The 23494-nt window shown below is 38.2% G+C and overlaps 1 protein-coding gene across 4 annotated transcripts in view; it reads right to left on the bottom strand.

Annotated features, from left to right (window-relative positions):
• The window catches only part of Ash1l (ASH1 like histone lysine methyltransferase), a 118202-nt gene that overhangs the window by 62301 nt on the left and 32407 nt on the right, over positions 1–23494 (bottom strand). For all 4 annotated transcript variants that reach the window (XM_055625649.1, XM_055625650.1, XM_055625648.1 and 1 more), the window contains 2 exons: positions 16568–21125; positions 3997–4098 (listed from right to left, as the gene is read on the bottom strand). In XM_055625649.1, the coding sequence (XP_055481624.1) occupies positions 3997–4098; positions 16568–21125 (4660 nt within the window). The remainder of the gene's footprint in view (positions 1–3996; positions 4099–16567; positions 21126–23494) is intronic.

Here is a 23494-nt window from a genome sequence, read left to right as displayed (position 1 = left end):
TTTCTTTTGATCTTTAGCCCAGGATGAGCTATATAATGTTCTAGACTAGCCTGACACTAGTAAAACCTTGTGTCTTAAAATAAACAGCTAACCAACCCATCCATAACACCAACCCCAAATGAATCAAAAGGCTATGTATAGAGCCACCCAGAGAGCTCAGGAGGTAAAGACACTTGCTGCCAGGCCTGATGATCTGAGTTACATCCCTGAGACACACAAGGTGAAAAAATATATCTGACTTCTATAAGTTGTACTTGGACCTCTGTCCTGTGCACTTGGCACACAAATACGATAGATAGATAGATAGATAGATAGATAGATAGATAGATAGATAGATAGATAGATAGATAGATAGATAGATAGATAGACAGACAGATATTTTTAAAAATAAGTATAAAAAGGAGCAACTATTACTGGTCTTTTAACGGTTTCTTTAAAAAACTATTTATTTATTGTAATTCAGATCATCAGGCTTGAAGACATATACCATTATCCAAAACACAAGCTCAAAGGCCCAGTTTCCAGACTTTCTGTTTCATTAAGCCATATTGTATGTTTATAGTCCTGAAAGGAATGGAAACTCTTTGTTTTCTTTTTTTAGAGACAACATTTCACTATGTAGACCTGGCTGGCCTTGAACTCATAGAGCTCTGGCTGCTTCTGTCTCTCAAGTCATAGGATTAAAGAGGTATCTTAGTTATTGTCCTACTGCTGTAAAGAGACACCAAAACTAAGGCAGCTTATAAAAGCAAGCATTTAATTGAGGACTTGATAACAGTTTCAGTTTCAGTCCATATTTATTATGTGGTAGGAAACACAGCAGCAGGCAGGCATAACAATTCAGAATTTACATGTTATCCAGAAAATAGAGGCAGAGAGCAAAACAAACAGCCTACTGTGGTCTTTTGAAACCTAAAAGCCTATCTCCAGTGACACACCTCCTCCACTGAGGCCACATCTCCTAACCCTCACCAAATAATTCCAACAACTGGGAACAAAACATTCAAATATGAGCCCATAGGGACCACTGTCATTCAAATTATCACAAAAGGGGGAAAAAAAACTTTGTGCCCTTCTGTTTGTTTATCTTTGCTATTAGGTTGCAGACAATTTTCCTTCACAGGAACCTCACCTAGGAAGAAGGAAATAGCGAGGGCCCTTGGACCAGCCGGCGAAGGAATTTTGTCTTCAGGAGAGTTTTCAGCAATGCCAACACCTTGCTGAAACCTGGAGCCTGAAAGATTGCTTTCTTTCCATTTTTGTTATTTTTGAGACAGGGTCTCACTATTTAGACCTGGCTAAACTTACAGAGATTTGCCTACCTCTCCCTCCTGAGTGCTGGGATTAGCAGTGTGCACAACGTTTAACTTGGTACTTTTAAGGTTTATCTTATGTCTGTGTTTTGCTTGTACATATGTCTATAACTATAACTTGAGTCCTGGGACTGGAGTCCATAACTGCAGTGAACCATAGTGAAGAGTTGTTTGGGTGCTGGGAGCCAAAGGCAGCCCCTCTGCAAGAGCAAGTGTCTGAAGACAATGAACCATTTATGCTTAGGGCAGCGTTTTTTTTTTTTTTTTGTTTGTTTGTTTTATTATTATCATTTATTACGATTTATTCAATTTGTATCCCAGCTGTTGCCCCTCCCTCTTCTCTCCCTATGCTCTGTCCCTAATCTACAGGTCTGCCTCCCCTTCTATTTAAGCCTAGCCTATCAGGTCTCATCAGGACTGGTTGCATTGTCTTCCCCAGGGGGAGGTGATCAGAGAGACTGCCATTCACTGAGTTCATGCCGCAAAGTTCCTGCTTCCCTTATTAGGGAACCCATTTAGAGACTGAGTCTATGGGCTACATCTAAGCTGGGGTTTTAGGTCTTCTCCATGCATGGTCCTTGGTTAGGGTATCAGGGTAGCTTTTTGTGCACATACTTACTGTCTCTTTAAACCTGAACCTCATGTCAGGACTTGGATGACAGACTTACAGGAGGGAGGTCAATGGGTAGCTTTGTACCTCTCTTAAATATAGGGTCACAGACCAATTATTCCTTTTCTGCTTTTCTCTATTACTTGTTTAATAAGCCTTCTGGGAACAGGTGGTCAAGACTGACTTGTTAGGAAGCTGTTGAGGCCCAGGCTCTGACCAACACCTCTAGGAACAATCTGTCTGTCCTTTCACTAATATCACACTGTCTTTTTGTGGGAATGTATGCTGTATGTATAAGTTTGTGTATACATGCACATGCTGGAAGGGGCCAGAATTCAATGTTGGGCATCTTCCTCAATCTCCACTTTATTTTCTGAAACAGGGTGTTACACTGAAACTGGAACTCATCCAAAATTTGGCTACACTGGCTCCTATGATGAGTTCCAGGACCCCCCGTCTCCACACTCTAGCACTTGAGTTACACATTGGCTCTCCCTGGCTTGGGTGCTGAGGCACCAGCTCAGTTCTGTGCTTGTGCAGCAGGCACTTTACCCTCTGAGCTGTCTTCCCAGCCTATGCTTTACAGTAGGCCATGTGCAAGTCTTCAAAATGTTTCTGAAAGAACAAAACTGCTGATATTTTACATTTCTGTGTGTTTGTTTTTTACTGGTGAACCTAGCTAGAGTCTTATGCATGAGAAACAAATGCTTTTCCAATGAAGCTATAATCTCAGACCCTTTTATGTGTTTTGAAAGGTCTCAGTTTGTATTTCAGGCTGGTCTTGGATCCCTGGCAAATCCCTTGCCTCCCAGGTATTAAGGTAACAGGCATGAGCCATCACCCCTGCTGGGTACCATATACATTTTAGAACTAGGACCTGTGAGGTGGCTCAGCAGGTAGATATACTCGATGCCAAGCCTGAAACCTAAATTCAATCTGTTCAATCTCAGGTTTCCACATGGCAAAAGGAGAGAACCCACCCTAGGAACATTGTTCTCTGACCCCCAAATAGGCAAAGTGACATGTATGCACATGAGTAAGCAGAAATACACACATAACATGTAAAAACACAGCAATGTATATCACATAGATGTTACATTGTGTGCTGTGGAAAAAGCCTTATATAACCCATGATTTAATCAACTCATGCAATCCTTCTCACTCTCGATTTAAAAATAAAATGAAATATATTTTAGGATCAGCCTGTCATTCAAATTAATCTCACTAAGACCACACTGCACAAGTAGACTGGCTTGGAGAATTGTCATTTTGATGGTTCTGTCTTCTAAACAATGACATGTATTTTCAACAATGTTTTCTAATTATTCTTCTGAGACTGTTTCATGTAGCCTAGGCATGCACTATATATAGGGTAGTGTTGGAGAAAGAAACCAGGGCTGCAAGTATGCATGCTAGGAAAGTACTCTATCAACTAATCTACATTTCTGAATCTTATAATTACTATCATCGTATATATATTTGAAACAGGGTCTTGCTTTGTTGCCCAAGCTGGCCCCAAATTCATGGCAATATTTCTTCCCTCAGTCTCTTCAGTGCTGGGATTACCAGCTTACTTTTCATTTTTTAAATTAAATACTTAGTATATTTAGGAAATTTATCTTTAAATATTTCATGGATGACCCTTGAACTCCCCAACTGCTCAGATTACAGGCATGTGCCAACATACCCAACAACAAAAATTTATTAAAGGGCTTCAAGCCACACTGTTACAGAATACACTTAAAAAAAAATCATTTCAATTAAAAAAAAAATATGTGCATATGTGTTAAGTCTGAGTATGTGCACAAGTGAAGATCCCTGAAAAGGCCAATGGTGTCAGATCCCCATGCTCAGGTCTTCTCCAAGAAAAATACACGCTCTTAACTACTAAGCCATTGCGCAAGTGCCCTCACACTTCAATTTCTTAAAAATAAAATTAGTGAATGTTTCCAATACCTATTATCAGTGACCCTGAGAAGACAAGACCACTTTTGTTTGCTTTACACAGATTCATTAATCTCACGTTCCAGATAGAAAACTATTCTGAAAATCTAGAAAAACAATATCACTCACCTGTTGAAGAAGTACTTTCAGATGAAGACCTTTTACGAGAAGGACTACAATTTGTGCTTTCTGATGATCGCTGGGAAGGTTTATCTGAAGTTGACTGGGTACCTGGGAGTAAAGAAGAAAGAAAGAAAGAATAGGATCACTCAAAACTACATGAAGTGTTAAACCATGTTGTGTTAATATTGAATCTTAGCTGCTGTTACTGCTATTCCTTTTAATACCATGACATGTAAGCTCACAATAAGAATAAGCAACGGCTAAACCACACTAGATGTTGCTAACAGAATATCCCAGGTTTTATAGAAGCTTTATATTAGCAGGGAGAAAACTAGTTTTAATAATAGAATAAAAATAGTGATTTAGTTTTATGTACCATCACTATGAAATATTTACTGATAAAAATTGAGTCTAACCTGTTCTTTATTTTTTTTATTAAAACCATATATAAACCAACAAAACTTAAAATGCAATTATTTGAGAAATAACTGATGCGGGAAAGGAATACAACTTAGGTACCTCACTTAAAAGACTCAGATAAAAAGTATGCAGTTAGCTTTCAAGTCCATCATCTTATCCAATTCGCAAACTAATCTTCACATTCTGTTTTCTTCTACAGAAAATTCTAGAAAAATTGGTTATTAGCTTATTTGTGGAATAAATCTTTAATGGTATACACTTAATTTGGTTTGTAGGTAACAAAACTTCATTAAAACAATCAATTTCCCTTCAAAAAAGCTTATAATTTTAGCAAAACCCCAAATTGATGAAGAATAATTTAGAACATCTCTTGCTCAGGAGAAAAGGATGAAGTTCAGAAAACATTTTCCTGAAAAAAAAAAAAATACTGTTTCTAATTAATACTCCTTTCATAACAATCTAAAAAGCCAGCCATTGAAAGTACATAATAAACATCGACTTTGTATTAAGCATTCGAAAATATTCATGTTTTAAAAATGTACGTAGAATAAATGTCAACATCAAAGTGGCGGTCACAGAAGACAAGAAACCAAAGGCTTAAAGAGAAGGACTGAATAATCAGACTTGCCTCTAGGATTTAGCCTCTAATGAAGACAAGATTTCATCTCTGAAGAGCAATACAGGAACAGAAGAAATGAATGGAGCTAAGTTGCTCTGATTTCCCTCTCTCGAGGAGAAGAAGCAGATTATGAAGTTTGCTTTATGTAACAGTTTCTTAAGTCACATTACTGCAATTATACTTGCAGTAGGCTACTTGCAGTACTGGCCAGGGAAGATGTATGACTTGCTACTCAAGAGTGAGAAGTCAGATGCTGGGAAAATCAGCTCTACACAATGCACCCTACTTCTAAAACACAGTGATGACTGATGTAAGATTTACTCAAGAACAAAGATTGCTTAGTCTTGAATTTCAAAGAGATACAAAAGGGATTTTGAAAACTTAATAGTACAGTAAATCCCCATGGAGTATGGCTCAGATAAGAGTAGAACTAAACAGTGTGATATAATAAAACACTGAAGAAGTAAAAGTCAGGGCATCAATGAAAACTAAGTATTAATATAGGAAACTTCACATATGGGACAGATACATTCTTTCTACCCAGGCATGCATCCAAGACAGAAGACAACAGTGGCCAAGAAGCTTGAGACATCACTGAGCTCTAGCATTACCCACCATTCCAGATGAATGGGAGAACAATGTGGATTAGGTATCAGGGAATAAAGGGGTTTAAGAGCCCTATTAATAAGTCTTCTCTTTCAGTCATAGGCTAACACCTAGTGGGTATAGTTTACATGGAGCTGGGCAGAAGGAGATACAGAGAAGAGTACACTAGTCTGCCCTCCAGGAGCTTATTTAAGGTTATGCATGTTATCACACGTGACATTTGTGCTATCTGTTCTAGAGCTTCATTTTGGGTTTCTAGGCTATTTGATAACCTTTCCCAAATTTCTTGGTCATCTTCAAGAAAGTCTTGAACTATACCTTTGATCATCAGGATATCCTGAGAATCACCCTGCCTGGCCTCACCCACCTCAGGGTAAAAGAGGGTACAGGCACTTTCTTCAAAGCTCCTTCTTTTGGTGGCATCTGGAGCTGCTGAGGAGGCAGTGGGAGGTGGAATGGGGGTCAGATCCCCGGAGATCTTTATTGGCAGCATTGTTCAGCAATTCCTGAGAAACTGAAACAATTGAGAGAGAAATGGCTTAGCTCACTTAGCTTCTGAGCCATTTTCCATTTTCTGAAAGTAATGGAGGCCAGCAGCCTAGTCTTAGGATTTAAATAGAAGACCGGAGTAAAAATTCAGAAAGGCTTTCATTTTTCAATTTAAAAGTGTGTTCAAATGCCCTGTTCATAAAGAGTAGAGCTGGTCTTAACAACAGTGCGTAATTAGAGAAAAAAGTTGTATTCTTGAGATGTGTCTAAAAACAGTGATAATAGGAACAGTAAGAGGATGAGGATGCTGAAAAAACACTGCTCACTGATATAAACAGATCTAAGATTGGAAAACAATGTTGTAATTTTTGAACAAGAAGTAGCAACCTGTTAAGAAGTAAAAAGTATGTTAAAGTTGGCCTGTAAGTCATATGAAATCTAGAAACATACTGTCTTGTTAAGTTCCACTATGCAGCTGGGTGATTAGGAAAGAATAAGAGAATGTACAGAAAGAACTAACGTGTCTACTCTAACAGAGAAACCAACATAACTGTATTTCCAAATATAAGGCAAAATAAAATGCAGGATAGAATAAAGTATAATGTTAACTATAGGGGAGCTGTGAAGAAAAGCAACATGGATTTGATTTTTTAGTTTTTAGCAAAATAAGAATCAGGATCAAGGCAAATAAACATGCCTAACTGGCTCATTAAAGTACTCAAAATCATAGGACAGTGTTAAATCCCAAAATAGGATTTTGTAATGTTAATATTACCTTACAAAATATAACGTGGCTTACAAATGGTTAGTGACTACAAGATATGAAAAGGGTTCTAATATTGGTCATAAGCTAGCTTTTTCCTGGGGAGACAATGTCAGTGATTGAACCCAGGGTCTTGTGTGCCAATGAACTACAAACTCATCATTACTGTGAAAAACTTGTAGATGTTAAATACATATGTAACTGACACATTTAAATGAACATCTGATTTTAAAATAAAAACTAAAGTAGAACAGCCACTTAGGCCCAACTAGGGAGCTGAAACTAACCTATAGCTATTAATTAAACATAAAGTGAATACAATTAAGATGGCCTCTTAAAACAAGTATACCCTGGACAGGGAAGTACTTGCAAGACATGAAGAAAGGTATCTAAAATGAATCTTCTTAATGACTGACTTTTCACCATAGCTACTCTAGGAATGGGGTGATGATCTAAAGCACAGCAATAATACCAGATGTACAAGCAGATTAACTGGAACCTGGTGCTTGGTTTTCTGTTCAGTTCTTTAATAAAGGACAAAACAGTTTTCTGCTTCTACTATTTATTTTTATTTTTTTGTTCTTCTAATTCACAGTCAGTTTTTAAGGGAAGTTACTACTTTGTTGTTATAGCTATCCAGCTTGGAGGAAACAGTACCTAAGCTTCATTTGTGGTAAGATTTGCCAGCAAAGATGTACAAAGATTTCATTCCTCACAGAATATGGTATTTATCTGCATTTAAGTTCAAGAAAATCTGATACTGCCTCAAATACACAAACACATACAGGCACACACACACAGAAAGCAAGAGTGAGAAAGAGAGAAAACAGTAAAAAGGAGAGGTCAGGAAGTTTCCATAACTTCTCTTTTCAACTTAGAACAAAGACATAATGAAATACCTCATAAGTCAACAAGAAATATAGACGGATATGCTTCAGTTCATACAATTTTTGGTTAGAAACATTACTGGAATCTCAGCACTCAGACCACCACCTAGAAACACTTAGAAACTACATACACATGAGCGAAGCAGTAATTACACACAAAACTGAGAGGATATGCTTAAATAAAACTGGACTTTTAATAGTAAAAGTATGCTAATTCTTGGGAACCAGTTCTTAATGCTTGCTGGTAAACAAAGACTTCTGTGTAAAGGAGGCAGAGAACTGAAAATCAACTTGGATATGTGAAGAAGACTTGAAAGTAATTTTAATTGTAGGCTTTCTGAATTTAATTTATTCATTATTTGATAAACTTATAAGACAGGGCTTTGAAAAACCATTTGTATCAATTTAAACAAAAAAAAGAAAGATGGTATAGATTTGTACATACAGAACTATGTATGGGGTAAGAATGTCAGAAAATGGAAAAGGAAAAAAAAAGAACATAAATTCTCTTTTATTATTCCTGGATTAGGGATAATAATCTAATCTTACAGTATCCACAAAAATAAGAGAAGACCAAGAAGCTGTCCTGAGGTTGATTTGTCGTTTAAAAAATCCTGATCACATCTACTATAAAAAATAAATACTATTTTCAGATGTCTGGGTGCCACAAAGAATCAAATGGATAAAGTTATCACAATCAGTAGAGAAAACTGCCACTGATAATAAGTGTCTCTGTATGCAGAAAGCTGAAAGAATCATAAAGAAGAGATGAACACACAATCCAGAGGGATGACTGAATAAAAATGCTTGATGAGCAAGTCTGACACCCTGAGTTGGATCCCTGGAAGTCACGGCAGAAAGAGAAAATTGACTCTCAAAAGTTGTTTACTGATCTTCACACACATACTAGGGCAGGGTTTCTTTGTATAGCCCTGGCTGTCCTGAAACTCCCTCTGTAGATCAGGCTGGCCTTGAGGAGATGCATCAGCCTCTGCCTCCCAAGTACTGGGACTAAAGGTGTGTGCCATGCCCAGTTGAACACACTCTTATGTACGCAAAGATATGTGCATACACATACAGAGAGACAAACATTCTTACACTAACTTGAATAAAAATTTAAAAACAAACAAAAAAGCTGGGCTTGCTAGCACACAAATTTAGTCCCAGCATGTGGGAGTCAGAGATAGTGGATCTCTGTGAATTGAAGCCAGCTTGGTCTACACGACAGTTCTGGAAAAGCAAGGATATATAGTGAGATTCTCCTGTGTCAGAAAACAGAAACCTAACACATACACACACACCATGAAAACAAGATTCAACCTAAGTACTTCATTGAAGACCTAACTAAAAAATGGATTTTCATTGTGCTTAATATTAATTAGAAAATAACATGGTGACTGGGGATGGTGACATAAGCTTTTAATTTCAGTACTCAGGAGGCAGAGGCAGGCTAGCCTGGTCTACACAGTGAATTCTGGGCCAGCCAAAACTATATAGTGTGACTCTTGTCTCAAAGTATATAAACAAAAAAGAAAACAATGAAACCAGCATTCACTTTATTTGGAATTTAACAATAAACACTTTACTAAATAGGAAATTATTTAAATGAGTGAAATGTTTGATGTTTCCAATGCTAGAAATATCTTTGGGTTAACTATGGAGAACAGATTAATGAGTGCTGGATTTCAAATAATTCTTACAAGTGAGTTAAAAAGTACAGACTTATTTCAAAACAGTATTTCAAAGTAATTTTAAAACAAATCACTTCTATCCAACAAAAAAAAAACAACAAAATTTTAGTTTTATGTGTGTGTGGTATGCATGTGTGTATGCCTGGTTTGTATGTGTGGGTACACACGTTTGTTTGGGCACATGTGTACATGTGGAGGTCTGACTGAGGATGATGTTGGGAACCATCCTCAATTGCTCATCCACCACAGGGACTGAAGCAGGGTCTCTTACTCAAACTCAGAGCTTGAGGATACTGCCAGCTTTGTCAGCTTGCTCCACCTGCTGAGGCTGGAATTACAGGCACGTTGCTAAGTCCACATCAAATTAATGTGGGCTCTGGCATTTTAACTCTTGAGCTATTTCCCTTAGCCCCAGTATTTGGAGACTTGGTTGAAGATTTTTGGTCCTAAATTTAAGTTCTGAATTCATTCTTGAATCTCTTGAACACAAGAATATAGAAGTTTCTTGTCAACAAGTTGAAAGATGAGATAGAGGCTGGATTTTTAATAAATAAATAAACAGGTGCTTCTGACTATGAAAAATATTTACAAAAAAAATTTCATTTGCCTCATCAATTAAATGCACTGTAGGAAGGAAGAATTCAGTCTGTGCTGGTCATTTTAAAGCTAAAAACAAACAATACCCCAAACAAACAAAGTATTTTTTTTCTCTCTCTAGTAAGGGAATTCCTAACTCATGTCAAAATTAGATCACACTAATATGGAATTCTGGAAATGTCACAATCTACTTTCAATTTTTACTTTTATATGCTTATACTTTACTTTTGGGTGCATCTTCGAAAACACTCTGAAACGTATCAAAACCATGGTATTTTCAACCAACTGATGCTTATCCCCTCCAGGTAAAAAGGAAACAAAACTCAGTATCCTTTTTAAAGGGGGTAGGGTGAGGAAAGAAGAAGAGGGAGAGAGGGAGAGGGGATGTGGGTGAAAGAGAGAGAACTAATGTGTTTTCAGAGTGAATACTTTTCCAAAACAGAAATATGTATTCATTTATTCATGAGGAACAGAATAGTGGAATGCCTGAAATATATAATATGTAAAGTTCACATGCAGTTAATCACTCACAATGCTGTCTCACTGTCCACTCTTTGCTCTGCCATGTACAGCTAGTTATGAGCCATATACTGCAGCAAACTCAGATTGAAAGCACATTCCCACAATCCCCACATTCAGAGGCTGCAGAAGGACCCTGAGGTGGCTGTACTCTTGCCTCCGCCTCTGCGTACTGGGATTAAGACACACACCTGGCATCATCTATGTTTTTTGTTTTTATTTTAGTGTTTTGCCACTCTTTGTGTACCTGGTGCACAAATATTCCAAAAGAGGACATAAGACCTCTGAGGCCTGGAGTTACAGCTGACTGAGCTGCCACATAGATGCTGGTAATTGAACCAGGGCCTTCTGGAAGAGCTGCCAATGTTTTTAATCTCCAACCCATTTTTCCAGCCCTGGTTCTTATGTTTTGACTTCTCACATCATGCTTTGGACCTACACGTCTACAGCTTCGATCTGATTTTACTAATCTTTCCTGAAATTAATATGTAACTTAAATATAAATATATAACATAAATATAACTTACCAAATATTTTATTATAACAAACACATGATGAATTCAATCAATATAAATAATAAACAACCTTGATTTTTCCCATTAAGCAGTTATCAGAGACATATTTAGCTTAACAATTTAGAATATGCTTTAAAAAAAAAAACAAATCTTGTTTGAATAGATTTTATATCCTTCAGCCAAATTCCTCTAATGTTAATATCTTAAACAAACACAGATTTTTCAAAACTAAGAAATTAACATTGGTATACTAAATTAATGCAATTCCAAACTATTGGAATTTCAACAAGTATTAGGCATGTACTTTTCCTAACCCAGGGTCTGATTTTGGACATCATATTGTATTCAACAGTTTCCTCTGATCTGTGACAACTTGTTAACCATTTCGTGGTTTTTTAGGTCCTAATTCTTTTCTGTAATACTTTGTAAAATGTCAGACTCCTCTCTGCTGTTTCTCAGTTAAGGTAGTGCTATTTTATAGCCCATGCTGACCTTAACTGTAGGTCCTTCAGTCTCTGCCTCCTGGGTGCTAGGATTATAGGCCTGTACTCACTCCACATATAGCTAGTACTTGGCAATCTTGACAATTAAACTAGAAGGCTTTCTTGACAAGAAACCTAGAAGGCTGGTGAGACAGCCTATCACGTAATGGTACTTACTGCCAAGTCTGTCCCTGGAACCCACTTGGTAGAAGGAAAGAACTTCTTTTACAAGTTGTCCTCTGACCTCCACAGATCTTAAACCCTTTGTATTCTCTAAACAAAATTAATTTACTAGACCGGGCAAGCATGCCACAGCATACATATGTGGAGTTCACAGGACAACTTCAGTTCTCTCCTTTCACAATGTGGGGTTCAGGAATTGAACTCAGGTCACTAGACTTGGCAGCAAGTGCCTTATGGCTGTGCTATTTTGCCAGCCCTTTCTACCTTATTTCTTGAGACAAGATCTTTTATTGCGCGTGGAGCTCTCAGATTGTCTGGCTAGTGAATGCCAGGGATTGGTTTAGGCTTCCTCCACTCCTTAATTGTGATTACAGGCATACGCCACTGTACCTGGCTTTTACATGGGTGTTAGAGATCCATTACTGATTGAGCTATCTCTCTAGTCTCTTCCCCTAAAGCATTGTCAAGCCCCCTGCTGGTTTTTGAGATAAGGACTAGGTTATTCAGTCTTGCTAGTCACTATATAGCCAGGCATGACCTCAAATTCTCCTGCCTCTGTCTTCCTAGTACTGATGCTAAGGATATAACTTAGGTCCTCTACAAGCGCTCCTAACCACTGAGACAGCTCTTCAGTCCCTGTGTTTTTCTAATATGCCTAATATACAATTTTTATCTTTAGGCTCTCTCTCTCTCTCTCTCTCACACACACACACATTTTTGAAACAGGATAGAAAGACAGCTAATTAAGGGCACAGGAGAAGGGAAAGAAGCCTCTTATCTCAGAATCTGGTTAAAATCTCGTTAGCCAAGAGTCAAGAATTCCAGCACAATTAACAGTATTTGAAGGAGACAATATTCCTTTTATATATATACATATTTCAAGTACGTGTCAAAATAGTAATGAATCATGTGTAAGGCCTAAGCACATAGCCTTCCTTTCTCAGGTATAAGCCTATAATTTCCTAGAAATCTCACAAGAAGCTCCATTTATAATAAAAAAACAAAAAAACCATGTTTTAACCACCTTGTAAAAAGTCCTTGTAACCTATATAAGGCTTTAACTTACTGGATTTGAGCCCCATCAAGGCACCTCCACAGCCACCTACCAATATTATCTCATTCACAAGGGGTTGGGGGAGGTGTGGCACAACTCTGACTTTAAAAACACAATGAACAAAACAAGGTCTTGAAAAGTATTTATAAAAATAACTACTCAGGCTGTTGCAGGAGGCAACATAGAGTTGTATCTCTGCCCTCCACCCCATTGTATAAATGCCACTACACCTGGCTTAACTTCTTTTTAAGATAGAGATACATATGCCTCATAACAAGAGTGCAAAAGCTGTTTTCTTCTTGAGACAAGGTTTTTCTGTGTAGCTCTGGCTGGCCAAAACTCACTCTTGTAGACAAGGCTGGTCTCAAACTTAACAGAGATCCACCTGCCTCTGCCTCCCAAGTGCTGTGATTAAAGATATATGACCCACTGCTTAGCTTTTTCTTTTAGTTTTTTTAAAAAATATATCATTATTTGGGACTGGAGAGATAGCTCAGCAGTAAAGAGCACTGGCTGCTCTTCCATCCCAGCACCCACATGGTAGCTCACAACTGTCTGTGACTCCACTTCCAGGGGATCTGACACCCTCATTCAAGCCTACATGCAGGCAAAACACCGATGAGCATAAAATAACTACATATATTTTTATTTTATGTGTGTGAGTATTTTATCTTATGCCCACATGTACAAATGTATACCACATACATGCATGGCATCCAAAGAAGTCAGAAAGGACATTATCGGCTCTTCTGGAACTGGAGTTACAGACAGTTGCTACCATGCGGGACTGGAAACTAAATCTGGGCTCTTTGCAAAAGGGTTACTGAGCCATCTCTCTAGTTTCCTATATCTATTTTCTGTCTCCTTTGTGTAAAGCTAATTTCACTTAATCTCATTACCATTCAACTAAATGCCCCAAGTAGGTATCTGGGAACCACTCTAAAAAAATGTTGTTCTCTCTCTCTCCCCCCCCCTACATCCTAAATAATAAATCTCTCTCTTCCTTACAACATTCTGCTGGAAGGGCTTGCAACAGATGAGTCGTACTTCCTGTTAATCTACTATTTCCACATTGCTGTATTTGTAATTGCAAGGACTGGTTGCCCTTCTTAATTTTGGAGACGAAGCCCTAGCACTTTACCCACGGTAGGCAAGTCCTCTATCACTGAGCCACAGCCTCCCAAATTCTTAACATACGTTTTGGCTGCTGTTAGTACTTCTTTTTTTCCCCCAACCCCAAATCTCTTGAACTCTTGCATTTTTTCTTCCATTAAGATTTCTTTTTTAAGTTTTGTTTGAGCTCCTTTCCAGTTCAGGATGTTCAAAATATGCTTTTCACCCTAGTTTTCTCATGCCAACTTTTTTTTTTTTTTTAAATCCTTAGGCTATGTTAACTGTGTAGGCAGATAACCCTCTCTTATTTTCTACAATACTTCTCTCAATTATGTCATTATGTGTTTCCTTAACCCTCTACCATATGACTTCATAACACTGAAAAAACAGTCAGACATCAGATCTCTGCTTACTACATGTAAATAGCTAAAGCAATGCTGATGTTTCTGGAATTCAATAAATGAATGAAAAAATTTAATGAATAAATAAATGTAGAGGATTCTGTCTCTCCAACTAACTGTTACTCATGCTGAGTGTCCTATTTTATTTTAGGCCCTCTTCTCGGGAAGTCATTTTCTGAATTAGGCCCCTCATTTCAAAGAATCTTACATTCCCTCTTTTATATATTTTATCACACACACATCCTAACCTTTTCTTTTTTTTCTTTTTACTTTGGAAATATGTTCATACCATAAAGCCCTATTTGGAATGGGTATTTGCTACACAGACCAAGCTAGCCTTCAACTTGTAGTAAGTAATCTTCCTGCTTCTATCTCCCAAGTACCGGGATTACAAACACCACCATGCCCAACTTCACGAGAATAATAAAATAATAATAAATAATAATAAATAAAATAATAATAAAAATGTACTTTTTATTATTCTTCTCTTGCACACAAAAATAAAATGTATATCTCATTTTCTATTATAAACAAGGGTCCTCAAAGAACACCTGGCAAATACTTGACATTAAAAACCTGGCATTGGTTAAATATTTATAATAATAATAATCATCATCTGTCAAATAAAACTAGTTACAAAGTTTTCCCCTCCATACTAAAACAGAACATTGGGCCAGGAGTGGTGTAAATGTACAATAAGGTAACCTAACAAGATATTAAAAACAAAAACCTAAAAATAATAAAAAAAATTGTTATGGGGGGTTATTTAAAAAAAAAAAAGAAGAAAAGAAAAATCAAAAAGGAAGCCAGGCATAGTATAGTGGTGCACATCTTTAATCCCAGCTCCAGGCGGTGGCAGGGTAGGTTCTCTGTGGGTTCAAGGTCAGCTAGGTATACATAGTATGTTTCAGGACAGTCAGAGCTACATAGTGAGACCCCGCCTAAAGAATAAAAACAAACAAATAAACAAGAAAAAGATATTTTAGGTAGGGTGTGGTAGTACACCCTTTTGATCCCAGAACTTGGGAAGCAGAGGCAAGTGGGACCTCTGTGAGTGAAGTGCCAGCCTGGTCTCACAAAAGTTTTAAGATAGCCAGGGCTGCATAGAGAGACCCTGTCTCAAACTATAAAACAAAACAAACGCATTTTTATGAACTTGAGTGCTTTGCCTGCATGAAGATCTGTGTGCCATTTGCATGCCTGGACCTATGGAGAAGAGAAGAGGGCACTGAATCTCTGGAACTGGAGTTACAGACCGAGTTGCTCTTTAGTGACTCTAAATCAAACCTGGGCCCACTGCAAGAGCAGCAAGTAGTTTTAAGCACTGAACCACCTCTCCAACCTCCCTTTTATTCTACATTTTTAAGAAGTAAATCTGTCTTTTCCACTAAGATTTTGAGTTTTCAAAGTTCATGAATAAAAAAAATTAGGAAAAGAAATACTTGTCTCTGAGGGGTTTTTCTTTCTATTATTCAAACTTTCACCCATTTAAGTGAAGAAGTATAAAAACGAATGGCTCTTTGCTCACTGTGGTGAGACAACTACAGTGTCACTCAGCTATGTTCCTGCCTGAGTCATCTCTAGAAAATTAGACACAGCATCAGACTTTACAGTTAATCTACAAGCCTTTTAAAGAGTTTAGAAATTGCTAAGTTAAAACTATCCTTTATTTGAATAAGCAAAGATCACAGTTTTTTTCCTCTTTATTCTCAAAAAACATTTTTCAAGGAGCAGCAAAAGAATTAGGTATGTTTCATATCCTTTTGTATCTAACTAGAATACTTTTTATGAAGAAACCTAAAAGTACTCTATAACATAAAGCCTCTCTGAATATTCAGTCACATCTTAGTTCTGAAAATATTTAATGGTTAAATCTTTATTGAGACACTAGAATTTTGTATAACACAGAAACATTTGTAGTTACTTAACTAGCATATATTAAGAACTACCTACTAACAAGCGTATGAACCACTTATTGCTGAAGGAACCAAACACACTTTTGTGAAAGAGAGTTGAAGCCTTCTTCTTAGTTTCCAAGGTTCTTTTTTATAAATGACACTTCTCAAAAAAACAAAACTTGATACAAAGATATCCTTTACCTAACTTCTTAAATCTAAAATATAAAAACAAAAAGTAATAAACCATAAACTTATTTAAAAGATCAATACTTGAATCCAGAAACTAGTGAGAAATTTATTACTGTAACACAAATAATAGACAACGAAATAACCCTCTTACCTGCCAATGTCTGTATTGCCCTTTCGCTGGAAGGCTGCTCCTTTCTGTGAGGCCGATTTAGTGCACTATCTTGTACAGGAAAGAGCCCAGGGCTGTCAGTTAATTTCTTCCGGCAACTTGAGTTAGGGTTTGAAACTCTGCAGCTGCCTATTGCACTTGTAAAAAGGTTCATATGTTCATCACTGCTGCCTGGCTCAGAACTGGGAGTAAATCCTCCGAGGGACAAACTTGGAGAACTTTCCGAGCAGTCAATTTGTAAAGGTGTTTGCAATCCCAAGGCTAAAGAACTTGATTCTGAAGGCTCCCGAGAAACCCACTGTTCTTCTCTGTTTAGTAAGCTCTTTGAAGGAGAGAGATGAGGGCAGGACATGTGACACCTGTGCTTTTCCTTATGCTTGTATCGATCTCCAACAGTATCCTTTCCAAATCGGTAACGTTTCAAAGATTCCAAGACTGATCTGGAAGAGCCAGGGTCCATGGAAACCTGGGGTTGTTCAGAACGGTGTTCTCTGTGTTTGTGACGGTGTCTGTGTTTGTGCTCCACCATCCATCCATAAGCCATCTCAGGAGGTACGCTTGGATAGGTGCTCATGGAAAGAAGAGGAGTCCTGCTGGTTGTAAGAAAAGCCTCCTGTCTAAGGAGCTTATGCTTTTTCTTATGATATTTGGTAGGATTGAGCAATAGATGGCCAGCATGCATATAGGAAGGAGGTGGTAGTGGAGTGGTGAATGAAGGAGATGGAGGTGGTGGATAGAGAGTAGGCGGATACCTTCCATAATAACCTAATCCTATTGGAGTAGCTGTAAGGGGTGAAGGAGAGTAAGGCATGCCGTAAGAAGGATAAAATCCAGTACTTGACAGAGGAAAACTAAGGCTGTGCATAAAAGGCATTTCTGCCATTGCCTCCCTCATTTTAGGGGGCCTCCCTCTTTTCTTTTTTAAGTCAGGCTTCCGAATGTAGTGCAAAGGGTCTAAGGGAAAGGAAGGATGTGTATAGAAACTATTAAAGTTGATTCGAAATATAGTTGGCAGGAGGTCTCGGGGAATAAAGTGATGGCTTCGATGGGTGATCCGAATCTCACTCAGTCGACTTATCAGCTCCTCAAGTTCTGCGATGAAGTCTGGATCCTGCCTATTTCGGAGTTGGGGATATTTCTTTTTCCGTTTTCGTTTCTGTCTTTTCATCTTGTCATAGCTGAGGTAATCGTGACTCCTGCGCTTACATTTGTGTTTGTGTTTTTCTTTAAGACTGTTTAGCACGGTAGAGGTTTCAGGGGGAATCAGAGAAATGTGTTCAAAAGAATGTCTCCTCTTTTTCTGTCCACAAAATTTTTCTGCCCTGTCTGATGTGCTGTTATTATCTGTCCCAATGCCACTGTCACTGGGAATGGTCTCATCACTATGAGACTCACTAACTGGGGAAGGAGTAGCTTCTTTCAAGGATGTGAGTTCGCTCAAATGAGAAGGAGAATTTGGCAACAAAGTAGGAGGAGAGAGTCGCCTCCTCCCCTTGGATGCCTTCTTCATTGCAAGAGTCTGAATCATACTGCCCTGTCTGGAGTGCACATGCAAATATGGCACTGAACTAGGTTCAACAAAGCCTGCGTCACTACTAACAGGGCTCTGACCTCCACTGGTCCCAGAAGACTGAGAGCAAATCGGTGATGGAAGGATCTCAGAGCTACTAGCAGGTGAAGGCAGTAAAGGGGGAAGAATCTGTCCTAATGCTGACCCAGCTGCCTGCTGAGCTGTTTGTTCAAGCACAGCAAGGCTGGCAGGGCTACCAGACAGAAGGCTATTTAAGACAGTTTTTGGCTTTCGACCCCTTCTCTTCCCTATATAAATGGTTCCTTTCTTGCTGACATTTATTTGTTGGCCCAATTTAGAGCCAAATGTGGCAGCAAGACTTGATACTGTATTATGGAGTTTGGATTGTACTTTCCCTTTATTACTTGATTCTACAGAACTTGAAAGAATCTGATTCAACAGTTTTTTTCTCTTTAAAGTCTTCATTTTATTTATTTTGCGGATAATTGTTTTCATTAATTGTCCATTGTTTCGCTTGCTAATTTTTTTATCTGGTTCCATCTCAAGGTCACTCATACTACAGACACTTTGCCTATGATTGTCATCTAAGTCATCTGTATCCTGAAGCTGATCCTCACTCTCAAAGAAATCACTGCTACTTCTATGGTTTTCACTGTCTGACTCTGGCTTACTTGGACTTTCAGTGGCAACAAACGGAGCCACTGACAGCACAGGTGGCTGCATCTTCACTGGAGAACCCGCCTGCCTCTTAGGCCTGCCTCTTTTTTTTGGAAAAGGAGATGTAGACAAACTTTGTTTGAAGGAAGGAATTTCAATTTCTGGTTGTAAAATTGGGGGTTCTTGTTCTTCTTTAGACTGCAATGAGAAAACTTTAGAGGCAGGTATTTTTAAAGTCCTTTTTGGTGGACCTTCTAGTTGAGGCATTTCCTTAGCTTTAGGTCTTCCTCTTTTGGGCTTATAAATATCCGACAAAAGATCACTAGTGACACACATACTGGAGGACAGTTTGTGAGTAATAAAAGATTTATGAGATGGTTTCTCACTGTCGGTTAAGAGAGCAAGAGATGGAGCCGAAGACTTACTCAACTTTGGCAATCGGCGTTTAAGGAAGTCATGATCGACAAAAGATGATGCTCCAATATTTCTCATAAACTTCGTTGGCTCAGAACTATTTGATAGTGAGCTACATGCAACATTTTTAAAAAGCTCGGATCTTTCTAATTCTAGTCCTTTTGGAGAACGGCATGTGCTTCTTGCCACCACTTTAGTCCACCGAGGTTTTCTTCCTTTTCTTTTTTTTAATGGTTTGGACTGGAAACTAGTGCTTAGACTTTCAGCAACTTGGCAGTGTTTGTCTGGTGCAGTTACTGCACCAAGTTTTAAAAAAGGCTTATTATTAAATAAACTAGTAAAATTAACAACTGAAGGAGTAATTGTATGAATACCAGAGTCAGATGCCAAACTTAGTTTCTTTCCCAAGGAAGAACTTATTCTAGGAATATCCAGATGTGTACTTTTTGATTCATTTAGATCTTTATCAATTCCTTTACACTCAATACTTATGCTATGACTTAATGACCTATGACCAACATTCAAGTGGGTACTTTCGGCAGTAAACTGGTTCTTTCCAATAGACTCAGAAATTTCTTCCATTTGTTCTGCAGTAGAATTTAAAACTAATGGGTTTGGAGCCAACTGTGAAGAAGTTTCAGGGGGACTTCTGGTTAACGGATTAATGGATACAGTAGGTGATGGGGAAGGAAGATTGCTTTCTCCTACTGCACTGAAGGGAGACTTGGCCGTAGCTGCATCAGAGGCACCTCCCATTTGAAAGTCTGGAGAAGTGCAATAGACAGGAGGTTGCTTTTCATGCTTTGAGGTTTCAAAGGCTCCCTTTTCACTAGGTGAGAAATTATCTTGCTGAATGCATGTTCCTTCATTAAACATTTCTTTCTCCAAATTAGTAATTTCCTTTCGGACTGAAAACTTTTCCAACATGCTTTCTTTACTATGCCGCATAACATTCTTTTCAAAAGTTTTGCTGGTTGCACTGTCTTTCAGAGACTCAGGAAGTTCTTGACTTTCATGATTATTGATGTTTGCACTACAAGAAGCCTTAAGTTGTTCCGGAGTGGGGAGCAGTGCTTCAGATTTAAGGTTTAGGGCATCTTTATTGCCCAGTTGTCCTGCCATAGGACAACTCACTAATTTCTTTCCAATGTCCTTATTAACCAATCCCATTGCTGAACTTGCTACAATCTTCTTTGTAACATCCTTGGCCACCAGGCCAACTGTAGAACTCAATTTCTTTCCCAATTCTTTATTAACCAGTCCAACAACAGTACCAAGTCCTAATTTCTTGCCAGATTCTTTATTCACTAAACCTGGAACAATACCAATTCCTAGCTTCTTTCCTGAATCTTTGCTCAGCAGTCCTACTGTAGTGATAGTTCCTGGCTTTTTGCCTAAGTCTTTATTAATGAATACTGCTGTAGTGCCAGTTCCCAATTTTTTCACAGAGTCCTTATTGATCAGTCCTACTGCTGCATTGAACATAGGCTTTTTCCCTGGATCTTTAGTTACCAACCCAACAGCGGTGCTAAGAGCTGGCTTTTTAATTAAGTCTTTATGAATTATTCCAGCTATAGAGCCAACATCTGGTTTCCTGATCAAGTCCTTGCTAACCAATCCCACTGTAGTGCCAGTTCCTAACTTCTTCGGTTTTGTCTTGGAAGACTTGGAAGGAGGACAGGTAGCAATGAGCTGTGCCAACTTTTCTGTTACACTAGTTCCTCCTCCATTAAGTAATGCTCTGTCCTTTACATCAAGATCCCGACTGCCAACAAAAGACGGTGCTGCATTAATGTAATCTGTCATTTGTGCCTGTACTGGAGAAAGCTTCTTAGACAAAGGATTATTTTCTCCCTGTGAATGAAAATGGATGCTTTCTTCAGATTGGCATTCGATGGCTGCAGCATCACCTGCCTTCTTGTACAATTTTGAGGAATCCTAAAATTTGAACAAGAAAATGGTTTCAGAGAAAGTAAACCTTGTAACACTTTAATTTCACATTATAACCTAATAAATTAATTGACTACATTATATATATATATATGCAGCAAAATATTTTTGTAGGAATTTAAATTTAAAACATGTGTGTGTGCATGCCACTCATGTGCAAGTACTCACAGAACCCAGAAAATTCCCTGGAGCAAGAGTTATTGTATGCCACCCAACGTGGGTACTGGGAAACAAACTAAGGTACTCTGGAAGAGCAGTAAGCACTTTCAACACTGAGTCATATGCCTCAGGAAAATACTTTTAAGAAAATTAGTGTTAAGTGGGGTATAATGGTACATGCCTATAAACTTCAATACTTGGGAGGCTGAGGCACGAGTATTGCTGAGTTTGGCCCCAGACTGAGCTATAAAGTGAAAAAGTCTCTAAAAATCAAATCAACACATCAACAACAAGAAAAAATCAATCTAGCTAGTCAGATGGGTCATTGGGTAAATGCACTTGACACAAACCTTGACAACCTGAGGTTAATCCCTAGAGAACTCACAAAGGAGAAAATGAGAATAAATTCCAAAAGTTGCCCTCAGCCCTCCACCCTCACAATGGAGCACATAGATAACATACACACACCAAATGAATGTAAAACAAAAACAAAAAGAGTATATTAATGTCACATTTTGTTAGTTCATATACTGCTGTGCTATCAGTACTGCGGCTTTCTTTTCCATTTTTGGAAGTAGGTCTTGACGCTATAGCCAGGCTGCCTCAAGTCCTCAAATTCTGCCCATGTCCGTCTCCCATGGGATTGCAGGCACTGTCACCACTTCTGGCTTAGGATGTTTTCTTTGTTTACTGTCAATCATATAAACCTATGTATTTATTTTAGATATGTCTTCATGATTTTTAACATAGTAAATTAATATTATCTATTATCATCTTCCGACTATTGACATGAATGTGGGACAGTTTTACTTTATTATTTATTTACTGTGTGTATGTTTGTGGAAGTTAGGATAACTTGAAAGAATTGGTTCTCTCCTTTTACTATATGGTCTCCAATGCCTGAACTCAAGTTGGCATGCTTGGAACTAATGCTGTTACCAGCTGAGAGCTGAATCATCAATTTTAACAGCAAAACATTTAAACAATCGGAATGATTAACTGAGACTGAGGTGAATAAAACAGAATAGATGTATATAATAAAGCACTAAAAAAGCTGTCAAAAATTAACATATGTAAGTAAAATGTGATTGAGAATACTATCATTTTGTATATGTATCTAATTTATTTAATATTTATTTATTTGGTTTCTTTTTTTTTTTTTAAGAGTAGTAGGGAGGTCCTTCAGACAGGGTTTCTTTGTGCAGCCCTGGCTTTCATGGAACTGGCACAATAAACCAGGCTGGCCTCAAACTCAGAGAGACACCTGTATCTGCCTCCGGAGTGCTAGGATTAAAGGCATGTGCCATCACTGCCTGGCATTTTATTTGGTTTCTTTAAAAAAGTATTTTAGTGTTGGGTGTGGTGGTACATGCTTTTAATCCAAGCTCAGGAGGCAGAAGCAGAAAAATCTCGAGTTTGAGGTCATCCTGGCAAGCTTCTGGACAGCCAGGACTACAAAGAGACCCTGACTAAATAAATTAATACATAATTTTATTATAGTGTGTATGTGCTTCAGCTGCATGTATGTCTGTGCACAATATGTACACCAGTTGTTGCCTGTGGACACCAAAAAGGGGAGTCAGATCCTCTGAAACTAGAGTCACAGATGACTGTTAGCTGACATGTGGGTGTGGAGAATTAAACATGGGTTCTCTGGAACAGCCAAACATTGAGCTACCTCTCCAGCTAATTTTTGGTGTTTTGAGACAGTGTCTCACTGTGCAGCCTTTGTGACCTGGACCTGGCATTGTAGACCAGGCTGTCCTTGAACTCTGAGATCCATCGGCTCTGCCACCTGAGTGCTGGGACTAAAGGCATGTCTCACTACCTGCAGTGCATTTATTTTATGGCTTTTTCTTTGGAAGCTATTTTATATGGTTAAACGTTATAAAATTACCCCCAAATTTAGAATATCAAGAATAACAGAATCAACTACATGTAACTACAAATCAATAAATATAACATTACAAAAAGTATTGAGTTGGGAATGGTAATAATTTCTATAACCTGGCATATGGATGGTTGAGGCAGGAATATTGCTATGCATTTGAATTAACCCTAGGCTACAGAGTGAAGTTATGTTTCACAAAACAAAAACAGACTTGGGAGATGGCTCGGTGAGTGAAGTGGATCTCAACACCATGCAGAAGCTAGATGCACACCTGTAACTGGAGACAGAGACAGGCGTATCCTGGCGA

Source organism: Psammomys obesus, unplaced genomic scaffold, assembly GCF_907164565.1.
Source record: "Psammomys obesus unplaced genomic scaffold, mPsaObe1.curated_primary_1811, whole genome shotgun sequence".
Lineage (NCBI taxonomy): Eukaryota > Metazoa > Chordata > Mammalia > Rodentia > Muridae > Psammomys > Psammomys obesus.
This window is presented reverse-complemented; position numbering and strand designations above follow the sequence as displayed.